Source organism: Akebia trifoliata, chromosome 13, assembly GCF_017979445.1.
Source record: "Akebia trifoliata isolate Shusen 1 chromosome 13, ASM1797944v1, whole genome shotgun sequence".
Classification (NCBI taxonomy): Eukaryota; Viridiplantae; Streptophyta; class Magnoliopsida; order Ranunculales; family Lardizabalaceae; genus Akebia; species Akebia trifoliata.
Window position 1 is genome coordinate 24,673,888 of NC_141387.1, and position 17,184 is coordinate 24,691,071.

The following is a 17,184-nucleotide window of genomic DNA, read 5'->3' on the forward strand; positions in this document are numbered from 1 at the left end:
AAGATGATTGGTTTTGAAAAAAAAAAAAAAACAATCGACAGTTTTAGCTAAGGATGAAGACGAGGGCATTTAGGTCAAGGTGGCATGCCATCAGTTTAAAACATAGGTGTACCTCAAATATTAGCCAAAATATGGGGAGGAGTGGTATGTCTAAATCACCCATAGTTTTGAAGTTCTGTTTACAATAGGCTGTCAATATTGGGCCGAACCAAGTTCGAGATGGGCTTCAAAGTTTTCAAAAATCTAGCCCGAACACGACCCATTCAAAAACAAAAAAAGAAGAAGAAAAATAAAAAGTAGTTCAAGACCAGTCGACATGTATATGGGCCTATTTTGGGCTGGGCTGGGGAGCATAGGTATTTCATATAAGTAAATATTTTAGTAGTCGGGCCAATCCCTTAAGATTGAACTGGGCCACACTTCCTAGCCAAATAAACTAATGGGCTTTCTACATTACCATAACAACGTCCATTTCAGGCCCGGCCCATTTCCAGTCCATGCTCACCACGTGCTTTCCGTGGGACTCACTTGAACCAGAATCTCGTGGGTTAAGACGACAAGGCTGCAAAATTATTTATTCTATAAATAAACAGAGTTTTATATATCTCCCATATTTTAAGTCTGACCAAACGAGCTAAGACCAATCACCAAGTCTATATCTCGCCGGAAAAAATGACAACATCCACCACCTCCGATTGTCTCTTCACCACTCGCCAAGCTAGTTTCCGTTCCCTCTACAAGCTTTACTTTCTCGTCTTCCTCACCGGAATTCTATTTCTCTTCTACTACCGTCTGACCCACTTTCCCACCACTACTACTACTACTACTACTACTCATCACCACATCATACTATGGATAGTAATCTCCTTATCAGAACTCTGGTTTTCTGCCACGTGGATCTTCCAACAAGGTTTTCGGTGGGCCCCAACGTTTCACACAACTTACCCCGATCGTCTTCCACCGTCCGATCTTCCACCTATTGATGTTCTAGTGTGTACAGCTGATCCTGATAGAGAGCCACCATGGATTGTTGCCAATACTTTGCTATCTCTCATGGCATATGATTATGATGTTAATAAGTTGGCTTATTATCTTTCTGATGACGGTGGGTCAGATTTGACGTTTCATGCCGTTTATCTAGCTTCTATTTTTGCTAAGGATTGGCTTCCGTTCTGCCGGAAGTATAGTGTTGAGCCGCGGGCCCCACATGTGTATTTCTCAGCTCTTGAAAAGTCAACGTTAGATGATGGTGGTCAGAGTTTCAAACAGGAGTATCAAAGAGTCAAGGTGCCAGTTATTTCTGTTTTTATTTATTTATTATTGAGTGCTGATATCCGAATTAGAAATCTTCACTCAGACAATACTCGGGTCATGTGTTGTGGATACCCAACCATAGATATGTTTTCTTGGGATACAAAAATCTCCGTAAAATTGTAATTGTGTATCCCGAGAAAATAGATCTGTGTCCGTAACATGTCAACCTGGTATGGACCGAGTGAAGACTTTCTAATTAGAAAATCATTATTCCTTTTTAGTTAATAAAGAAGAAGATGACTATCTTTAGAAGTTGGATAATCAGGGCGGTTCAAGGGCCATATGTAAAAACATATGAAAAAACAATTGTTTTTCAAAATATGGGTTAAAGGTTTTGGATTGAAGCTGATTTTTTGCAAGGATGGTCACTATGATGAGAAGATCATACTCATAAAAAATCAGCTCAATCAGAAATTTCTAAGTCCATCAAAAGTGATTTACAAATTATTGATAAAAATTGATAAAAAATCGATGGTCCACATTCTAAATCACTTTTAATGGGGTTAGAAGTTTCAGATTGGACTGATTTTTTTTTTTCCAAATGATCTTCCCATCATAGAGATCATCCTCCCAAAAAATCAGCTCAATCCGAAATTTCTAACCCATATTTTGAAAATTTATAATGTTACATTGTTTTTACATATGTTTTCTCATGTCCCTTGAACCTGACCCTGGATAATATGACTCGATTTTTGGCTTAAAAACCTTGATCACATTTTCTCTTTACTGCCCATAGTGAAAAGAGAAAACTGTCTAATCTGATCACCTTGTCACATTTGAAAACATGATCCAATGCAATATAGGTGTAGAGGACAAAATTAGATGAACTTAAAAAAAAAAATTATTTTTCACTGTTGAATTTTATTTTTAAATTTGAAGACTTTTTAACCGTCTATTTTCAATATTTTGGATCAAGTTTGAAAAATAATATTTTTTTCTTTCGAAAATAAATATTTTTATGAAATCTAAAAGACCGAGTTGTTGGATTACAAATGCAATAATAAATGTGGGCCTAACAACCTTTTTTAAGATTTGAAATCTGAAAAAATAAATATGTGGACAACAGGTAAGAAAGATAATCCCTTTATTATTGATGTCATTTGCACCACATGTCAAATGTTTGTTGGGTTGTGAGCAAATGCATCAAGGGCATGCACCAAAACCGCCTCATATTACAGCACTCGGCCTTTAGCATTGAGAGCCGCTTTTTATTTTTATAAAATTTTTATTGGAATGCCAAATTTTACTTATGATACACCAATTATTTAACCTCCAATAATTTTCTGAAATGTAGATAGTTGTTCTCCCCGAATTTCTCATAACGCACTCATTTCTTCTACTTCAAATGCTTTTCTTTAAAGGGTTACTGAATCCATTATTTGTGCTCTTTCAAATGTTCTTCATAAAGAGAGAGCAATGGATGTGTCTCTTTTTAGGTTATTTATTTATTTATAGAAATATCTCTTAAGGGTTGTTCTCGGATCAGATTTTTCTAAGAAACCTTAGAAGATGAATTTGTTGTTTCTTTAAATATGTATTAATGAACTTATTTGGTGGTAAAATGTATAACTTCAGTGATTGGCGTGTCAATAGGAGTTCTCTTGTTTTATTTTCTTACCTTCACATATTTTTTGTGATTGCCTTACCCTTCCACGTCTTTTCAAACTGATGACATGATCCTTTGACCTGGTTGAATAATTTAGAGAGATCCCATTTGCTATTTAGAATTTACCGTCTTTCCTTTGAACTTACATTCAACTCGAAGGTATAAAGTTAAATTCACAAATGATTAGTTTGGATAATCTATTTTTTTTTTTTAAATAATAATTATGAAATTTGTTATATAACAATTTTCATATGTACCAAAACTAAAAATGTCTGATTCAATAATTATGAAAAAATGTATAATTCTTTAAATAATTTTCTCATACTTTTTTTTTAATACTTATATTGAATGTAGGAGAAATTTGAAGAAATGCAACAACGGATAACAAGAGCTGGAAGGCTGGGAAAAGTGGAGGAGGAAACCCGAAGAGAACATAAGGGTTTTAGGGCGTGGGATTCTAAGGTCAACCCTCGTGACCATCCAACCATTCTTGAGGTATATTTTCATTTTTTTTAAACCTTTTAACACAATATTTTTAATCCCAAAAGATTGGTGAGATGACCAAGCCCATGCCTCAAGACGCGTAGGTTTTAAGTTTGAATCTCTACTTACGACCACCCTCAATAATATATCCCAAAAATTATCTAGTGCATATATGTGGGTGTCTTAGATTGAATGTGCCCCGAAGTTTTAGTTGATTGTTCTAAGAGGTCTGGATAGCTCAGTTCCAATAATAATAATAATAATAATAATTATTATTATTATTATAATTGTAGAGGTAAAATCAAGTTTACCTCTGACTATTCAGCTTTGTTGTTTGGTCAAAATGGTCTTTGCTCCTTTGTGATGACATTGGTGTGGTACCTACTAATAATTCTCCAACGATCAAGTTAGAATTGTAGAGAAAAGAGATTGTCTAAATTTTAGTTCGAGTCGCGGGGAGGAGTAAAAAAGATCATTCTCTCATGTTCCTCTCTCCATTATATAGGATTTCTCAGAGAATCGAGTTTCCTCTTTGACCCCTCAAATTCCGAGATTTTATCATGGGGAATCCCATGATCAAAGCAATTTAAACCAAATTAGGATTATTCCCCTTTTGCTCTTGGGATCTTGGTATTTTCCTAGGATCTTGGAGTCAAATACGTACAAATCAAGATTTGTGTGTATGCAGTAGTTGTGCTCTGCCTTGTCATCAGCACATATGTCTCTCCTTATCCTGCCCTCCTACTGGGTAGGTTTGGACTATTGACTTGCTTTGAGTAGTATCACATGCCTTTGTCAATCGCTTCCCTACACGTGTAAGGTCCAGATGAAATATCTATTTTACCTTTTACCATAATAATAATAATATTTCTTACATTCAAACAATATGTCATAATTTTACAACCGTAGATCATAATACTAAAACTCACAAAATCAAGACAAGTCAACTTGATGAGTCACGGGGGTGGTGAAGAAATATATAAAATTTACTAACAATTAATCAAGCACTAAGTTTATCTTTTGTTATTTTCAGAAAAGACAAAACATCTGTTTATTTTTTGTTTACCCTTTTAATATATTTAATCAACCATTATCCGGGTAGGTTTTCTTTATCCTTTTAATATATTTCTTATTTCTTATATTAAAACAATGTATCATAATTTTACAACTCAAAAAACCGAAACGAGTTATAATTTAGTGACTTAAGAGGCTAAACAAAACATATTCTATTAATCAAGCATTATGGTTTACCTTTTTGTTTTGAGAAGACAATTAATCATATTTAATTTCAATAATTTTTATATTTGTGTTTTGTTATCAATAATAATAATAATAAATATTAAACATATGCGTATAACTCAGTCAAGTTTCAAATTGATTTGGTGATTTTTCTACGACATTGTTGAGTTGAAATCGCTAGATCTAGATTTTGAAAATTCTTGTGGGGCAAGTGCTTCCGCTGTAAATCCACCATAGATGCTTCTCACTTGTATCTCGAGGAAAGCATTTATGATTTCATGCACACCTCCATGTTAGTGCAGTATTAAACACAGTCACTCCAACATTATTTTCTAACATTTTTGTACTGATTTTGTTAATAGTTTGGAATGTATGTTGTCCAAGATGATTTGAAGTAAGTTTTAGTATAAAATATCCTGAACATCTATTGTTGTACATTTATGGTAGGGGCAAATTAGTATTCCACTGAATAAATGTTAACTGTTTAAAAATAACTTTTATACTAAAATCACTCTTTTTCTGGCTTTGTAAATATGTAGTTTGGACCAGTGAAGAAGATGATTTCATCACATATTTTGTTAATTTACCCTCAATTAACAATATGATTTGATTGATCAGGTTTTGTTACGAGGGAACGGAGAAGACAAAGATTCCGAAGGAAACCCAATGCCAAGCCTTGTATACCTCTCGAGAGAAAAACGACCAACTCACCACCACCACTACAAGGCTGGTGCCTTGAATGCCATGGTAATTTTCTATATCATTATTGATGGTTGCCCCCACATGGCAAAATCTTGGCTCCGTCTCTGCCCACATGGCATACTCAATTGACTCTTAGACGTGGGATGTGCCAGAACCATAGACTTTATGCCTTGGGACACAACCACACACCCCCATAAATCCTTATAATTGTGTATATGAGGATGTGTGGCTGCGTATCCCAAAGCATAAAGTCTATGATTCTGACACACCCCACATCATGGAATTGATTGAGTATGCCTCATGGGAGAGTCATACTCTATTTGATATGCATTTGAACTTTCTAACAAATGACATGCGCTTGACCTTGGTGTTTCTTTAATACACTAATGAAAAATGGTCTAAATATTTTATATGCCCTCCCCCGCCAAGAATTTTTTTAAAGCTTAAGCTGTTATTAATAATAATTTTTTATTTCTTAATGGTTAGGCACCACAAAAGTTTCTAAAATCCATTTGCTCCACAAGAATTTTAAAAACCTTAAGAAGTTATTAATAATTTAAAAAAAAATTATAATTTCTTAGGAGTCCCTGCAAAAAATTTCTAAAATTTAGACTTTTTAATAATTTAACACTTTTAAAGAGATTTACCAGGCAGACATGTTGTGGTAATTAATTTTATTACAAAATCTCCCTTTATCAAGTTTGTTACTCTACAATCATTACTTAATGAATTAGGCTAGCATGAGTAACTTCGTAAGATTTTAAATGTTACTAAGGGTCGTTGGGCTTATATGGATGATTAATTTTGCAATCCAACACCACAGCCTGTTAGATTTCATGAAAAAACTCATATTCAAAAGAACCTTAAAAAAAAAAGAAAAAAAAGAAGACAAGAAAAATCCTTTTGAGCTTGAACGAAGGTGATGAAAATAGATGGCTATCGAACTCCCAAATTTAAAACTAAAATTTACAGTGAAAATTAACTTTTCAAAATTTATATTTTCAAAGTTTTTAGAATTTTGTCCTTTATAACCCTATGACATCAAATCATATTTTTGGATACTACAAATTTATGCGGTTGGGATGCACTCCGAGGTATGTTGAGTAACAAACTAACTGCATAGTTTGAATTGTATGACCTGGATCCCCATTCCAAGGTTTGTTGGGTTACAAATTTGATAAAGTAAGATTTGGTGGATAACAAACTTAATAAAGTAAGGTTCCATTGGAGTTGTCAGAACTCCTTGGGAGTTTTTGTAATAAAAATGTGAAAGTTAGGTTTGCCCCGTAAATCTCTCTTTTTTAAAACCATTTAAGAATGTCCCATCAAGAAAACACCCCCCCCCTCTCTCTCTCTCATTTAACTTCTTCGTTTGAAACTTCAGAAATAAATCGAGAGGTTCTTTGAAAATTTTCTAACATGTTTTTGTATCAATAGGTAAACCCTAAAATAAAATTTTGGTTTACTTATTCACGTCTTCAATTGCAAGTTTTTATTCAATTCCGCCTTGAATCTTTGGATTGTTCTATTATTGTTAAAAGTTCTTTAAGCAATTATTATCATAATTCAATGTCTTATTCAATTAGTTTTTTTTTTTTCCTTGTGATTCTTTATTTTTGTCAATTTTGTTTTTATAAAATTGTAGATAGAGTGCGGGAGTGGTAAAATTATTATGAGATTTTTTATTGACTTTTCTTTAAACCTAATAAACTCATTAGTAAAATTCTTATCTTTGTTAATTAAGATACTTTGTACATTATTAAATGTAAAATCTTTAAATTCCAGACTTTTGAATATTTTTCTCTGTTAATCCGATTTGATATAAATACTTCTATCGAATTACAAAATATTCAATTATATATTTTTATATACATTCATATCAATATTTTATTTAGGTGTTGTGTTATAATTTTTCTTAATTTAAGTTGATCTTGCTTTAAGAATATTTATATCTTACTCTTCAGCAAGTTTCATTGAATTAATTAGGATTATATTGAATTAGTTGTGACTTAGGTTAAGAATTTCGTTTATCATGCTAGGAATTTTTATTTATCTAATATTCCTCCAAAAATAAACATTGCTTTTGTTTAATTTGAAGGTGCCATGCACTTCGGTAATGAAATCTGTGAGTAGTAGACTTATAGTACCGAAGACTTCTGATCAAAATATGACAACACGTCAAAAACAATTGTGAAATCTTACGTGTATAAATTAGTGATTGTTTTTTTTTGTATGTGTGTGTGTGTGGAAACAATATTAACATTTTGTATAAATTCTATGAGTTAATACTCTTTGTAAATGTAAATTATTCGAGATAGATATAGTAAAAATTAGTTTTTGTAAATTTCATAAAATCAAATTTAATTTTATTACTTAGCTCTTAGTTACCCCCACATAGACAAAATCCTGACTCCGCTCGTAGGTGGCCCTACGATGGATTCTAACTTAGGTCCTCCGCTTCTTGAGGCATGGTCTTGGCCAACTCACTAATCTTTCCGGGTTTAGATCGGAAGTTATTGGATCAAATCATTCATGTCGGATTTCAGATCTGATCCAATCCAATCCATCCCTTCACAATCCTAATTGTTGCAACAATATAAAAAATTGCTTTCTCTTTCTCATAACAAATAAATTGATATATTTATTGTCTTTTTGTTCTAATTTATGTTTTTTATTGGTTGGTGTAGAATCGAGTATCAGCACTCATGAGCAATGCTCCACTTGTTCTTAATGTGGACTGTGACATGCACTCAAATAATTCACAAACTCTACAGCATGCTATCTGCTTTTTCTTGGACCCTAAAGAAGGACACCGTATTGGTTATGTTCAATTCCCTCAGAGCTTTGGAGGCATCACCAAGAATGATTTGTATGCAAATGGTGTCAAGCGGATTTATGAGGTAAATAATAAATTACTTTGTCAGTGAAATTATGTTATAAAATATCTTATAAAAATAATGAATCCCTAGGAATCAGTAAAATTTTCCTAGATATACATTTTCTTAACTACAAATTCAGATCTCTAGATCTAGTAACATTTATGATGAATAAAAATCTAAAAATATTAATGAATACAAGATTTATGGGATTAACATCTAAGGATGAGAGGGTACTTTAATTATTATTGAGAATGATTTGATCAGTCCTCACTTATATAATTTGAGGGGTTTTTCAATTCAATAATCACCTTTGCCAAAATCCAAAATACTATATTTCTCCTTATTTCGAATATCTTTGTGACCCCAAGTTGATATTCAATGAAGAATACTATACCCACTCACACCTTAAATCAAGACATCTAATCCAGCATTTTCACTTTACTTCTTTATTAATATTTTTTTAAGAGTTTTCTATTTTTTGGGAGTTTTTGTTTTGAAGAGTTTTATATGTTTTGATAACTCTCAGTTATATAAATAGAGATTTCTAGGATTGTAAAACTCATGGGAAAATAGTGATTGTTTTTGTTTTGTTCTATGGACGTAGGCGCGCTGCCGAATCACATAAATTTGTGCGATTGTGTTATTTTTGTTATTTTATTTTTTCATATTAGTAAAGTTTTCCTAGAGATATATTTCCATAACATTTTCCATTACATTCATACTTCTTTTGAAGTAAGTAGTTTCTATAAAAAAAAATATTTGATAGTTTTTTCGCATACTGACAACCTTCCTGAAAAACGTGATTTAACAGATGTCTTGGGGTACTCTAATTAAGTAAGAGTTGGTGTGGCAATTGAATCTCCCGTACATGTTCCATTAGTCGCTAAATATACTTATTATAGGCATGTGTAAACACCATAGTTTTAAAACTCAAGATTTCAAATATCCATCAAGTCGATTCAACTAGAAAGTATGTAAATTGAATTGGATGAATCAAATAACAATATCTCAATATCATAAACACTTAAAAAATAGTTTTTGATATTTTAAAATCAATAAATTTATTTTTTGTCTCAGAAAAATTATATATAACTAAATAACCTGGTCAAGGTTTTTATGCAACTTGATGCATGTTCAAGGTGACTCAGGAAAATTGATGGGATCGACGATTTTAAAAACTGTGGTTAACACTGTAACACATTTTGATGTATATTTTAGGGTCACAAGCATTTGGGTTTACTTAATATATATATATATTTTAAATCTTGCTAATAATTTGTAATTATGTTCCTTATTTTGTAGATTGAATTTTTTGGCACCAACGCACACAATGGACCCATGTATGCTGGCACTGGTTCAGTTCATCGTCGGGAATCTCTTAATGGAAGGAAATTTGATCCTAATTTTCAGTTAAAACTAGAATATAATTCAGGTAAATTATTCCAAGTTAAACATATAGTTAGAAGAAAGAAAAATAAAATAAAAATGAAAGCTTATTTGTGTGTTAATTAAACTGAAGCAGTTGGGGGAGTAAGAAACTGGGACGAGTTGGAAGAGAAAGCCAAGGCTTTAACAAGTTGTGGATACGAGACAGGAAAATCATGGGGCAAGGAGGTATGGCTATAAAAATAAAAAAATCTAAAAAAATGGCCTTGAAATTAGGTTTTAATTTCAATCAAGTTCATTATATGTGGTGGTTATGATATGGTATGGTATGGTATGCAGATGGGCTTGATGTATGGATGTGCAGTTGAGGATGTTTTCAGTGGCCTTGTGTTGCACTCAAGAGGATGGAAGTCTGTATATTGCAGCCCTGAAAGGAAGGCTTACTTGGGATTGGCACCAGTTAATACCAATGACACACTCATTCAACACAAGAGATGGTCCACTGGGCTTCTTCAGATTTTCCTCTCAGATTACTGTCCTTGGATTCATGGAGTGGGAAGATTAAAGCTTGGGCAGATTATGTGCTACAGTTTCTACACTTTATGGGCTCTTTGGTCTTTACCCATGTTGGTTTATGCACTTGTACTTCCCTTGGCCATGGTTAATGGAATCTCCTTGTTTCCTAAGGTACATACAAATCTCTCTCTCTCTCTTTAGTGTACAATTTTGAAAAAATTTAATCTAAAATACTTTGTAGAGAAACAACAATCTAATTCTATGTGAATTTGGTGGTTTAATGATGATTTCTTGAAATTTCCCTATTTAATTCTACCAAATTTAATCTAAAATACTTTGAAGAGAAACAGAAATTCATGAAATTTCCCTCTTTAATTCTGCCAATTTTAAAAACACTACAATTTTCTTCATTTCAAATGCCATTGAAATTAGGTTTAATTTTTCAACAGTTAATAATGTCAGGAACATGTGTAATGGTTCATGGTTATGTAGGTCTCTGATCCATGGTTCATGGTTTTCGCCTTCTTGGGTATTGCCTCTCATTTGTTCAGCCTAGGAGAACTAATGTGGGCAAAAGGAACAATGAAGATGTGGTGGAATGAAACAAGAATGTGGATGATGAAAGGATCTTCATCTTATCTCTTTTCAGTTATGGTGATTATCTTAAAAACACTAAACATTTCAGCTGAAACAGGATTTGAGATTACTAGCAAAGTCAGTGATGAAGAAGCATTGAAAAGATATAACAAAGAAATACTGGAGTTTGCAGTACCATCCCCTATGTTTCTTCCACCAACAACACTTTCTTTGCTCAACTTATACTGCTTTCTCAGCACAATCTTTATGGTAGTGAAGGTTGGGTTTAGAGGAATGGATCACATTCTTCTCCAATTCATCATTTCAGGATATATAAGCTTAATCAGCTTACCATTATACGAGGCCATGTTCTTGAGGAAGGATAAAGGTCGAATGCCTTTCAATGTGACTATGTGTTCCTTGGGTCTTGCTTTTGCTATCTTATGTGTATCCTCATTTTTCATGTGACAGACAATTCCTTCATTCGGTACTTGTTTCCTCTTTAATTATATGAACTAGTTATTATTAATAAGGAAGGGAAGCATTGTACTTGAGTTTGGATTTGGCAATTGTTGGATGGAGTTAATTTATTTTAGTTTGGATAAATTTAAAAATATTTTGGAAAAACTTTAGATTTATCATACATACCAATGAAGTTTTGTTTTCAGATTTCTTCTCAAAACCCATCAACATCACCTTGACTAAAAATCGTATCTTGTTTGGGAGATTTGAAAGTTGAATATGATAGAATTTTGAGGTTGAAGGGCGACAAAAATTGATGGGGAAATTATTAATTAATTCATTGATCATTAGTTTAATGGGTTGATTTTTTTTTCCTTTTATGCTTAGCACACAAATATCATTAATATTTGTGTGCTTAGCATAAAAAGGGGGAAAAAACAAAACAAAAGATACACCAACAATAGAAATTGAGTGCCGGTTTATTTTTAGCTCTCTAGCTTCTTGTTTCTTAGGATCAAAGAGATTTCCTCTTCTTTAGGTTGTAGTTGGTCTGGGTTTACCTTAACCTTGTTGACCTTTCCAAAAAAAATAAAAGATACAAAATTTACAAACAACTTGGGGATGGAATATTCATCCCATCACCCATAAATGCTTTACCAACCAACAAAGGAAGACTCTCAACATAATAACACTCTATCCAAAATCTCTACTACGAAATTACAATTTATAAAAGGAAAAGCTTATAACGCCTCACGCTTTGTGATAATTTAAATGACAATACCAATCATACCAACATTGCCAAAATTTTAAAAACTCATATTACAATTACCAATATGTCTTTCTTGCGCTCATTTTCTTTAAATCTTATTTTTGAACTTTTAAAGTACCATTACTTTCAATCATAAAATAATTACTCCTTGAGATCTTTACACAATAGTCATTCATAAATATTTTATTTAAATAAAAATATTATTTGTATTAATAAAAATTTTCTATAATACTTTCAAAAACTTGATGTATAACAATACAATATGACCTACATATAAGTAATATAATTTTTATCACCCATCCACCTATATCATCATCAAATCTTTGTCCCAAAAAATTAGTGTCATCCAAAAAATGGAATGGAGAATCAAGCACCTATTTTTTTGAAAACATAACCACACATTGTGCTTTTGCTTAAAATTCTTGTTAATATTTTTTTCTAACTAAAAATAAGGAATAACAATTTTAAGGATTTTATAGTCTTTACAAGAAAAAGTTACTAATAATTTTTTTAAAATTTAATAGTGATGCTTATATTTGCCTGGTTTACATCTAATGGGCCCAACTTAGGGTTTGGACTACAATTATAGACCTAATTGGTTGGGGAAGGGCTTAATTGTAGTGACTTATAAATTTTGAATATTGTTTTAAATATTTTTTGGTATTTTTCTTTGATTTGACCAATTTTGCTAGGCATACCCATTCTTCAATAAAAATGGGATTACAAAAGCAAATTAGCTTGGGTAAATTATCATTTTGAGAGTCGAATTTAACGAATTTATTTTGATTCCCTTGCATCCAAATTGTCGCTCAATCTCCATTGTTTATCCTTAGGATTCTCTTTCTTTTTTATGTTTTTGTTGAGTGCCGTGACATTCATGAGTTCTTTTTCTATTAAATTTGGAATTTGTTTACCTGGGTGTGTTGTAATGTGGGGATTGAAATCTAGCACCCAATAGGTGAAGGTATATATGTATCTTCTCCATTTGATACTGTGTAAACTTTTGTTCAATGGACTTGTTTTTATTAGGATGAACTAATCTAATCTCTTAGCTGTGTTGATTTGATTGGTGGGTTCTGACTCAATTTATACCTCTTTCATTTGGGCAAAACCTTATGCAAAGGGTTGTGATGTGGTGCAATGCCATTCTGGTTATCATCAGTTGAATTTGAGCATAGAATAACAAATAAAAATAAAAATCGTTGGAAAATGGTAGGATAACCATTAGAATAAAAGACTCATGGGTCATATAGTAGGGATAATATATTAGAATGGTATTCAGTTGTTAGAGTCGTTGAACTAGTATTCAGGAAGAATAAGTCAGTAGGAGTCCTAGTTGAACTAGTCCAGTAACATTTGAATAAAGTGGCAATCTTTAGCCACAATTGTAGCTGTTTAGTTACAGTAGGAGTCTGTATCAGATCCTATATAATAGGATCAGTTTCCTTGCTTATGTATCGAGTTAGTTTTATTCAATTCATTTAAGTTTTTCTCTTTATTTCTCTTTCTCTACTCTGTTATACTTTGTTCTTTACAGGTCTTCAACTGGTATCAGAGCCTGGTTTGGTGATTTTAGCAAGCCAGGAGAGTTGCTATTCAACCGGTTGTTTCAATGGCTAAGAGAGAATATTTTGTGCAAGCCTCTATTCCTCGTTTCGATGGTCACTATGACCATTGGAGTATGCTCATGGAGAACTTTTTGAGATCGAAGGAGTATTGGAACATTGTTGAATCTGGTGTTAGTGAACCAGTAAATGCAGAAGCACTAGGAGCATTGACAAATGCTCAGAAAAATGAGTTGGAGCAGAGATGGCTGAAGGACTTGAAGGCTAAGAATTTTCTTTTCTAAGCCATTGATCGGTCGATCTTGGAGACGATTCTAGCAAGAGATACTTCTAAAGAAATCTGGGATTCTATGAAGAAGAAGTATCGTGGAACAGCCAAAGTGAAACGTGCGTATCTTCAAGCTCTTCATTCAGAATTTGAGACTCTTCGTATGCAATCTAGAGAGACTGTTTCAGGGTACTTCTCAAGAATGATGGCTATTGCAAACAAGATGCGTATACATGGTGACAAAATGACAGATATTGTCATCATTGAGAAGATTTTGCGATCGATGACTCCAAAGTTTTAGTATGTGGTGTGTTCCATTGAAGAATCCAATGATTTGGATACCCTCTCCATCAATGAATTGGAGAGTTCTATGGTGGTTCATGAGTAGAGAATGAACCTACATGAGATGTCCGAACAAGCCTTATTTTTTAGCCATAAAAATTCTAAAGGGAGAGGTTCTGGTCGGGGACGAGAAAGAGGTACTAGTCATGGTAATGGGACTGGACGTAATCCAAATGAAGGAGCCCAGGAATCGAAATCCAGCAATAAGTCCAATATTAAGTGCTACCGGTGTCACAGGTATGGCCATTACCATTCAACTTGCACGGCTAAGTTATATAAAAAGAAAGGCAAAAAATCCAATTTCGCTGAAAAAGAAGAAGAAATTGCCCTTTTAATGGCTTATCATTCTATAGAAGATAGCCATTCTAACATGTGGTACTTAGACAACGGCTCAAGTAATCATATGTCCGGAGATAGATCCTTGTTTTCAAAGTTGGATAAAACCGTTCGAACTTCTGTAAAGTTTGGAGATCATTCAAATGTCTCCGTTATGGGATTTGGTGATGTGAAACTCCAGGCTAAAGATCATAGTACTCAAACTATCTCGAGTGTTTTCTATATCCCAGATTTGAAGAGCAATTTGCTTAGTATCGATCAGCTTTAAGAGGAAGGGTATGCTTTCATCATTAAAAATGGTTTTTGTCGGATTGAAGATCCACAAGAACGCCTTCTTGCCAAGGTCTGTATCACCAAGAATCGTTTGATTCCCTTGCATTTAGACTCTGATGATCTTCGATGTCTTGCTATTATCGTCGATGATCATTCCTGGTTATGACATTTACGATACGGGCATCTTAGCTTCAGTTCCTTGAAGCTTCTTTATCACAAAGGCATGGTGAAAAGCATTCCAAAGATAGAACACCATCCATCATTTTGTGAAGATTGTGTTGTTAGCAAACAACACCGTGATAAGTTTTTGAAAAAGAAAGCATAGAGAGCAAAAAAGTCTTTGGAGCTGATTCATACCGACATCTGTGGTCCGATTACTCCTCATTCTAATGGTAAAAATCGATACTTCATCACTTTCATTGATGATTTTACACAGAAAACCTGGGTACATTTCTTGTAGGCAAAATTGGAAGCTTTGTCTATCTTTAAGACATTTAAAGCCCTTGTAGAAAAGGAAGTTGGATTGCTAGTCAAAATTCTCAGATCAGACCGCGGAGGAGAATATACCTCACATGCCTTCGAGAGTTTTTGTGCACAACATGGCATTCGTAGACAGCTCACGGTGTCTTACACCCCTCAACAGAATGGGAGTAGCCGAACGAAAAAATAGTACCATCCTCAACATGGTGCGCAGTATGTTGCGGACATCAAAGCTTCCAAAAACTTTCTAGCCTGAAGTTGTGCAATGGAGTGTTCGTTTATTGAACGTATGTCCTACTAAGGCTGTAAGGAATATGACTCCACAAGAAGCATGGAGCGGAAGGAAACCTAATGTTGCTGACTTGCGAGTATTTGGGTGTATTGCTTATGCCCATATTCTAGATGAGAAGCGGAAGAAGCTCGATAATAAGGGTGAGAAATGCATTTTTCTTGGCATTAGTGAACACTCTAAAGCTTATAAGTTGTATAGTCCCATTAGTCGGAAGTGTATCATCAACCAAGATGTCGTTTTTGATGAAGCACATATGTGGCCTTGGGGTATTACTTCTTTAGGGCAACAAATACTTGCTAATTTTGATATGGATGAAGGTGAAAGTTCTGTTACAGCCATCAGTAATGATCTCCATATTTTTGAGGAGTTACAGCCTCAAAGCCATACTATAGCCAGCCCTCAAAGCAATTCAAGTGTTTTTGATACAGACCAGCTCTCAAATCCATCTTCGCCTTTGCAAAGCTCCCTTAGAGTTGAGGATCAAACTCCAAGTGAACAGCAGCCTCGCCCTCAGCGTATCAAGTGTCAACCAGCATGGCTTCAAGACTATAGAGTGTCAAAATTTGCTGAAGTAGACTCAGTTGATCATGTAGCTTTCTTAGCTAATCATGATGCCTCACTCACAGGTGATATGCTCTCTCAAGTAGCTTTACTTGGACACTGTGATCCGGTCTCCTTCACTCAGGCTGTGCAAGATCCAAAATGGAAAGATGCAATGAATGAAGAAATTCATGCTATCGAGAAGTACAAGACATGGGAGTTAACCGACCTTCCACGTGATCAGAAACCGATAGGTGTGAAGTGGGTATACAAGACCAAGTTAACCACAGAAGGCACCGTGACAAGTATAAAGCTAGGTTGGTCGCAAAAGAGTACAAGCAGCGGCAAGGCATTGACTATGAAGAGGTGTTTACCTCGGTTGCAAGACTAGAAACTATACGGATGATCCTAGCCTTAGCAGCCCAGAATTCTTGGTAAAATTTTCAGATGGACGTCAAATCAGCGTTTTTACATGGAGATCTCCAGGAGACCGTCTACGTTGATCAACCACCTGGCTTCGTGAAGAAGGGGAATGAAGGGAAGGTATATCGACTCCGTAGGGCCTTGTATGGACTGAAACAAGTCCCACATACTTGGTACAGCCGTATAGAGTCGTACTTCATCAAAGTTGGTTTTCAGAAGTGCCTATATGAGCCTACTCTATTTGTTAAAAATGAATCGGGAGGGAGTTTTCTACTTATGTGCTTGTACGTAGATGACTTGATTTACACAGGGAATGACCCTTCCATGTTCTAGTATTTCCGAAGTTCGATGATGAGGGAATTTGAAATGTCAGACTTGGGCTTAATGCATTATTTCCTTGGTATTGAGGTGATCCAATCTGATGCGGGGATATTTATCTCACAGAAGAAGTATGCTCGTGAGATATTAGAGTGATTCGAGATGCAAAATTGCAATCCAGTTCGAATGCCAGTTGAAATAGGTATTAAACTTGTAAAGGATCCTCTCGGAAATGCTGTTGATAGCACTTTGTACAAGCAGCTTGTAGGAAGTCTCATGTACTTGTTTGCAACTCGACTAGATATTATGCACGTTGTTAGCCTCATCAATAGGTATATGGAGCATCCAAAAGAAGTTCATCTCAATGCAGCCAAGCGAATTATGTGCTACTTGCGTGGTACTATTGATCTTGGCA

The 17,184-nt window shown here is 34.1% G+C and overlaps 2 protein-coding genes across 3 annotated transcripts; both read left to right on the forward strand.

Moving 5' to 3' along the window:
- The first annotated feature begins 606 nt into the window (after nt 1-606).
- LOC147388107 (cellulose synthase-like protein E6) lies at nt 607-11,255 on the forward strand. 2 transcript variants are annotated; one of them, XM_086421667.1, is made up of 8 exons: nt 607-1,287; nt 3,275-3,415; nt 5,261-5,389; nt 8,032-8,244; nt 9,526-9,655; nt 9,746-9,837; nt 9,949-10,296; nt 10,618-11,255. In XM_086421667.1, the coding sequence occupies exons 1-8, from the start codon at nt 673-675 to the stop codon at nt 11,167-11,169; spliced, it is 2,220 nt and encodes a 739-aa protein (XP_086277793.1). In that variant the 5' UTR covers nt 607-672; the 3' UTR covers nt 11,170-11,255. The 2 variants fall into 2 exon arrangements, with proteins under 2 accessions (XP_086277793.1, XP_086277794.1); XM_086421668.1 differs by lacking the exon at nt 3,275-3,415.
- Nucleotides 11,256-15,510: 4,255 nt separating this feature from the next.
- On the forward strand, nt 15,511-16,419 carry LOC147388108 (uncharacterized). Its single transcript, XM_086420283.1, has one exon. It carries the CDS (start codon nt 15,511-15,513, stop codon nt 16,417-16,419), a length of 909 nt encoding a protein of 302 aa, XP_086276409.1.
- The last annotated feature ends 765 nt before the right edge of the window (nt 16,420-17,184 follow it).

Bases quoted from the DNA above. Each gene is read 5' to 3' on its own strand.
- LOC147388107 (XM_086421667.1), top strand. From the start codon at position 673: ATGACAACATCCACCACCTCCGATTGTCTCTTCACCACTCGCCAAGCT. The intron at 1,288-3,274 runs GTGCCAGTTATT...TATTGAATGTAG, and splicing joins AGGAGTATCAAAGAGTCAAG to GAGAAATTTGAAGAAATGCA. The intron at 8,245-9,525 runs GTAAATAATAAA...CTTATTTTGTAG, and splicing joins GTGTCAAGCGGATTTATGAG to ATTGAATTTTTTGGCACCAA.
- LOC147388108 (XM_086420283.1), top strand. From the start codon at position 15,511: ATGACTCCACAAGAAGCATGGAGCGGAAGGAAACCTAATGTTGCTGAC.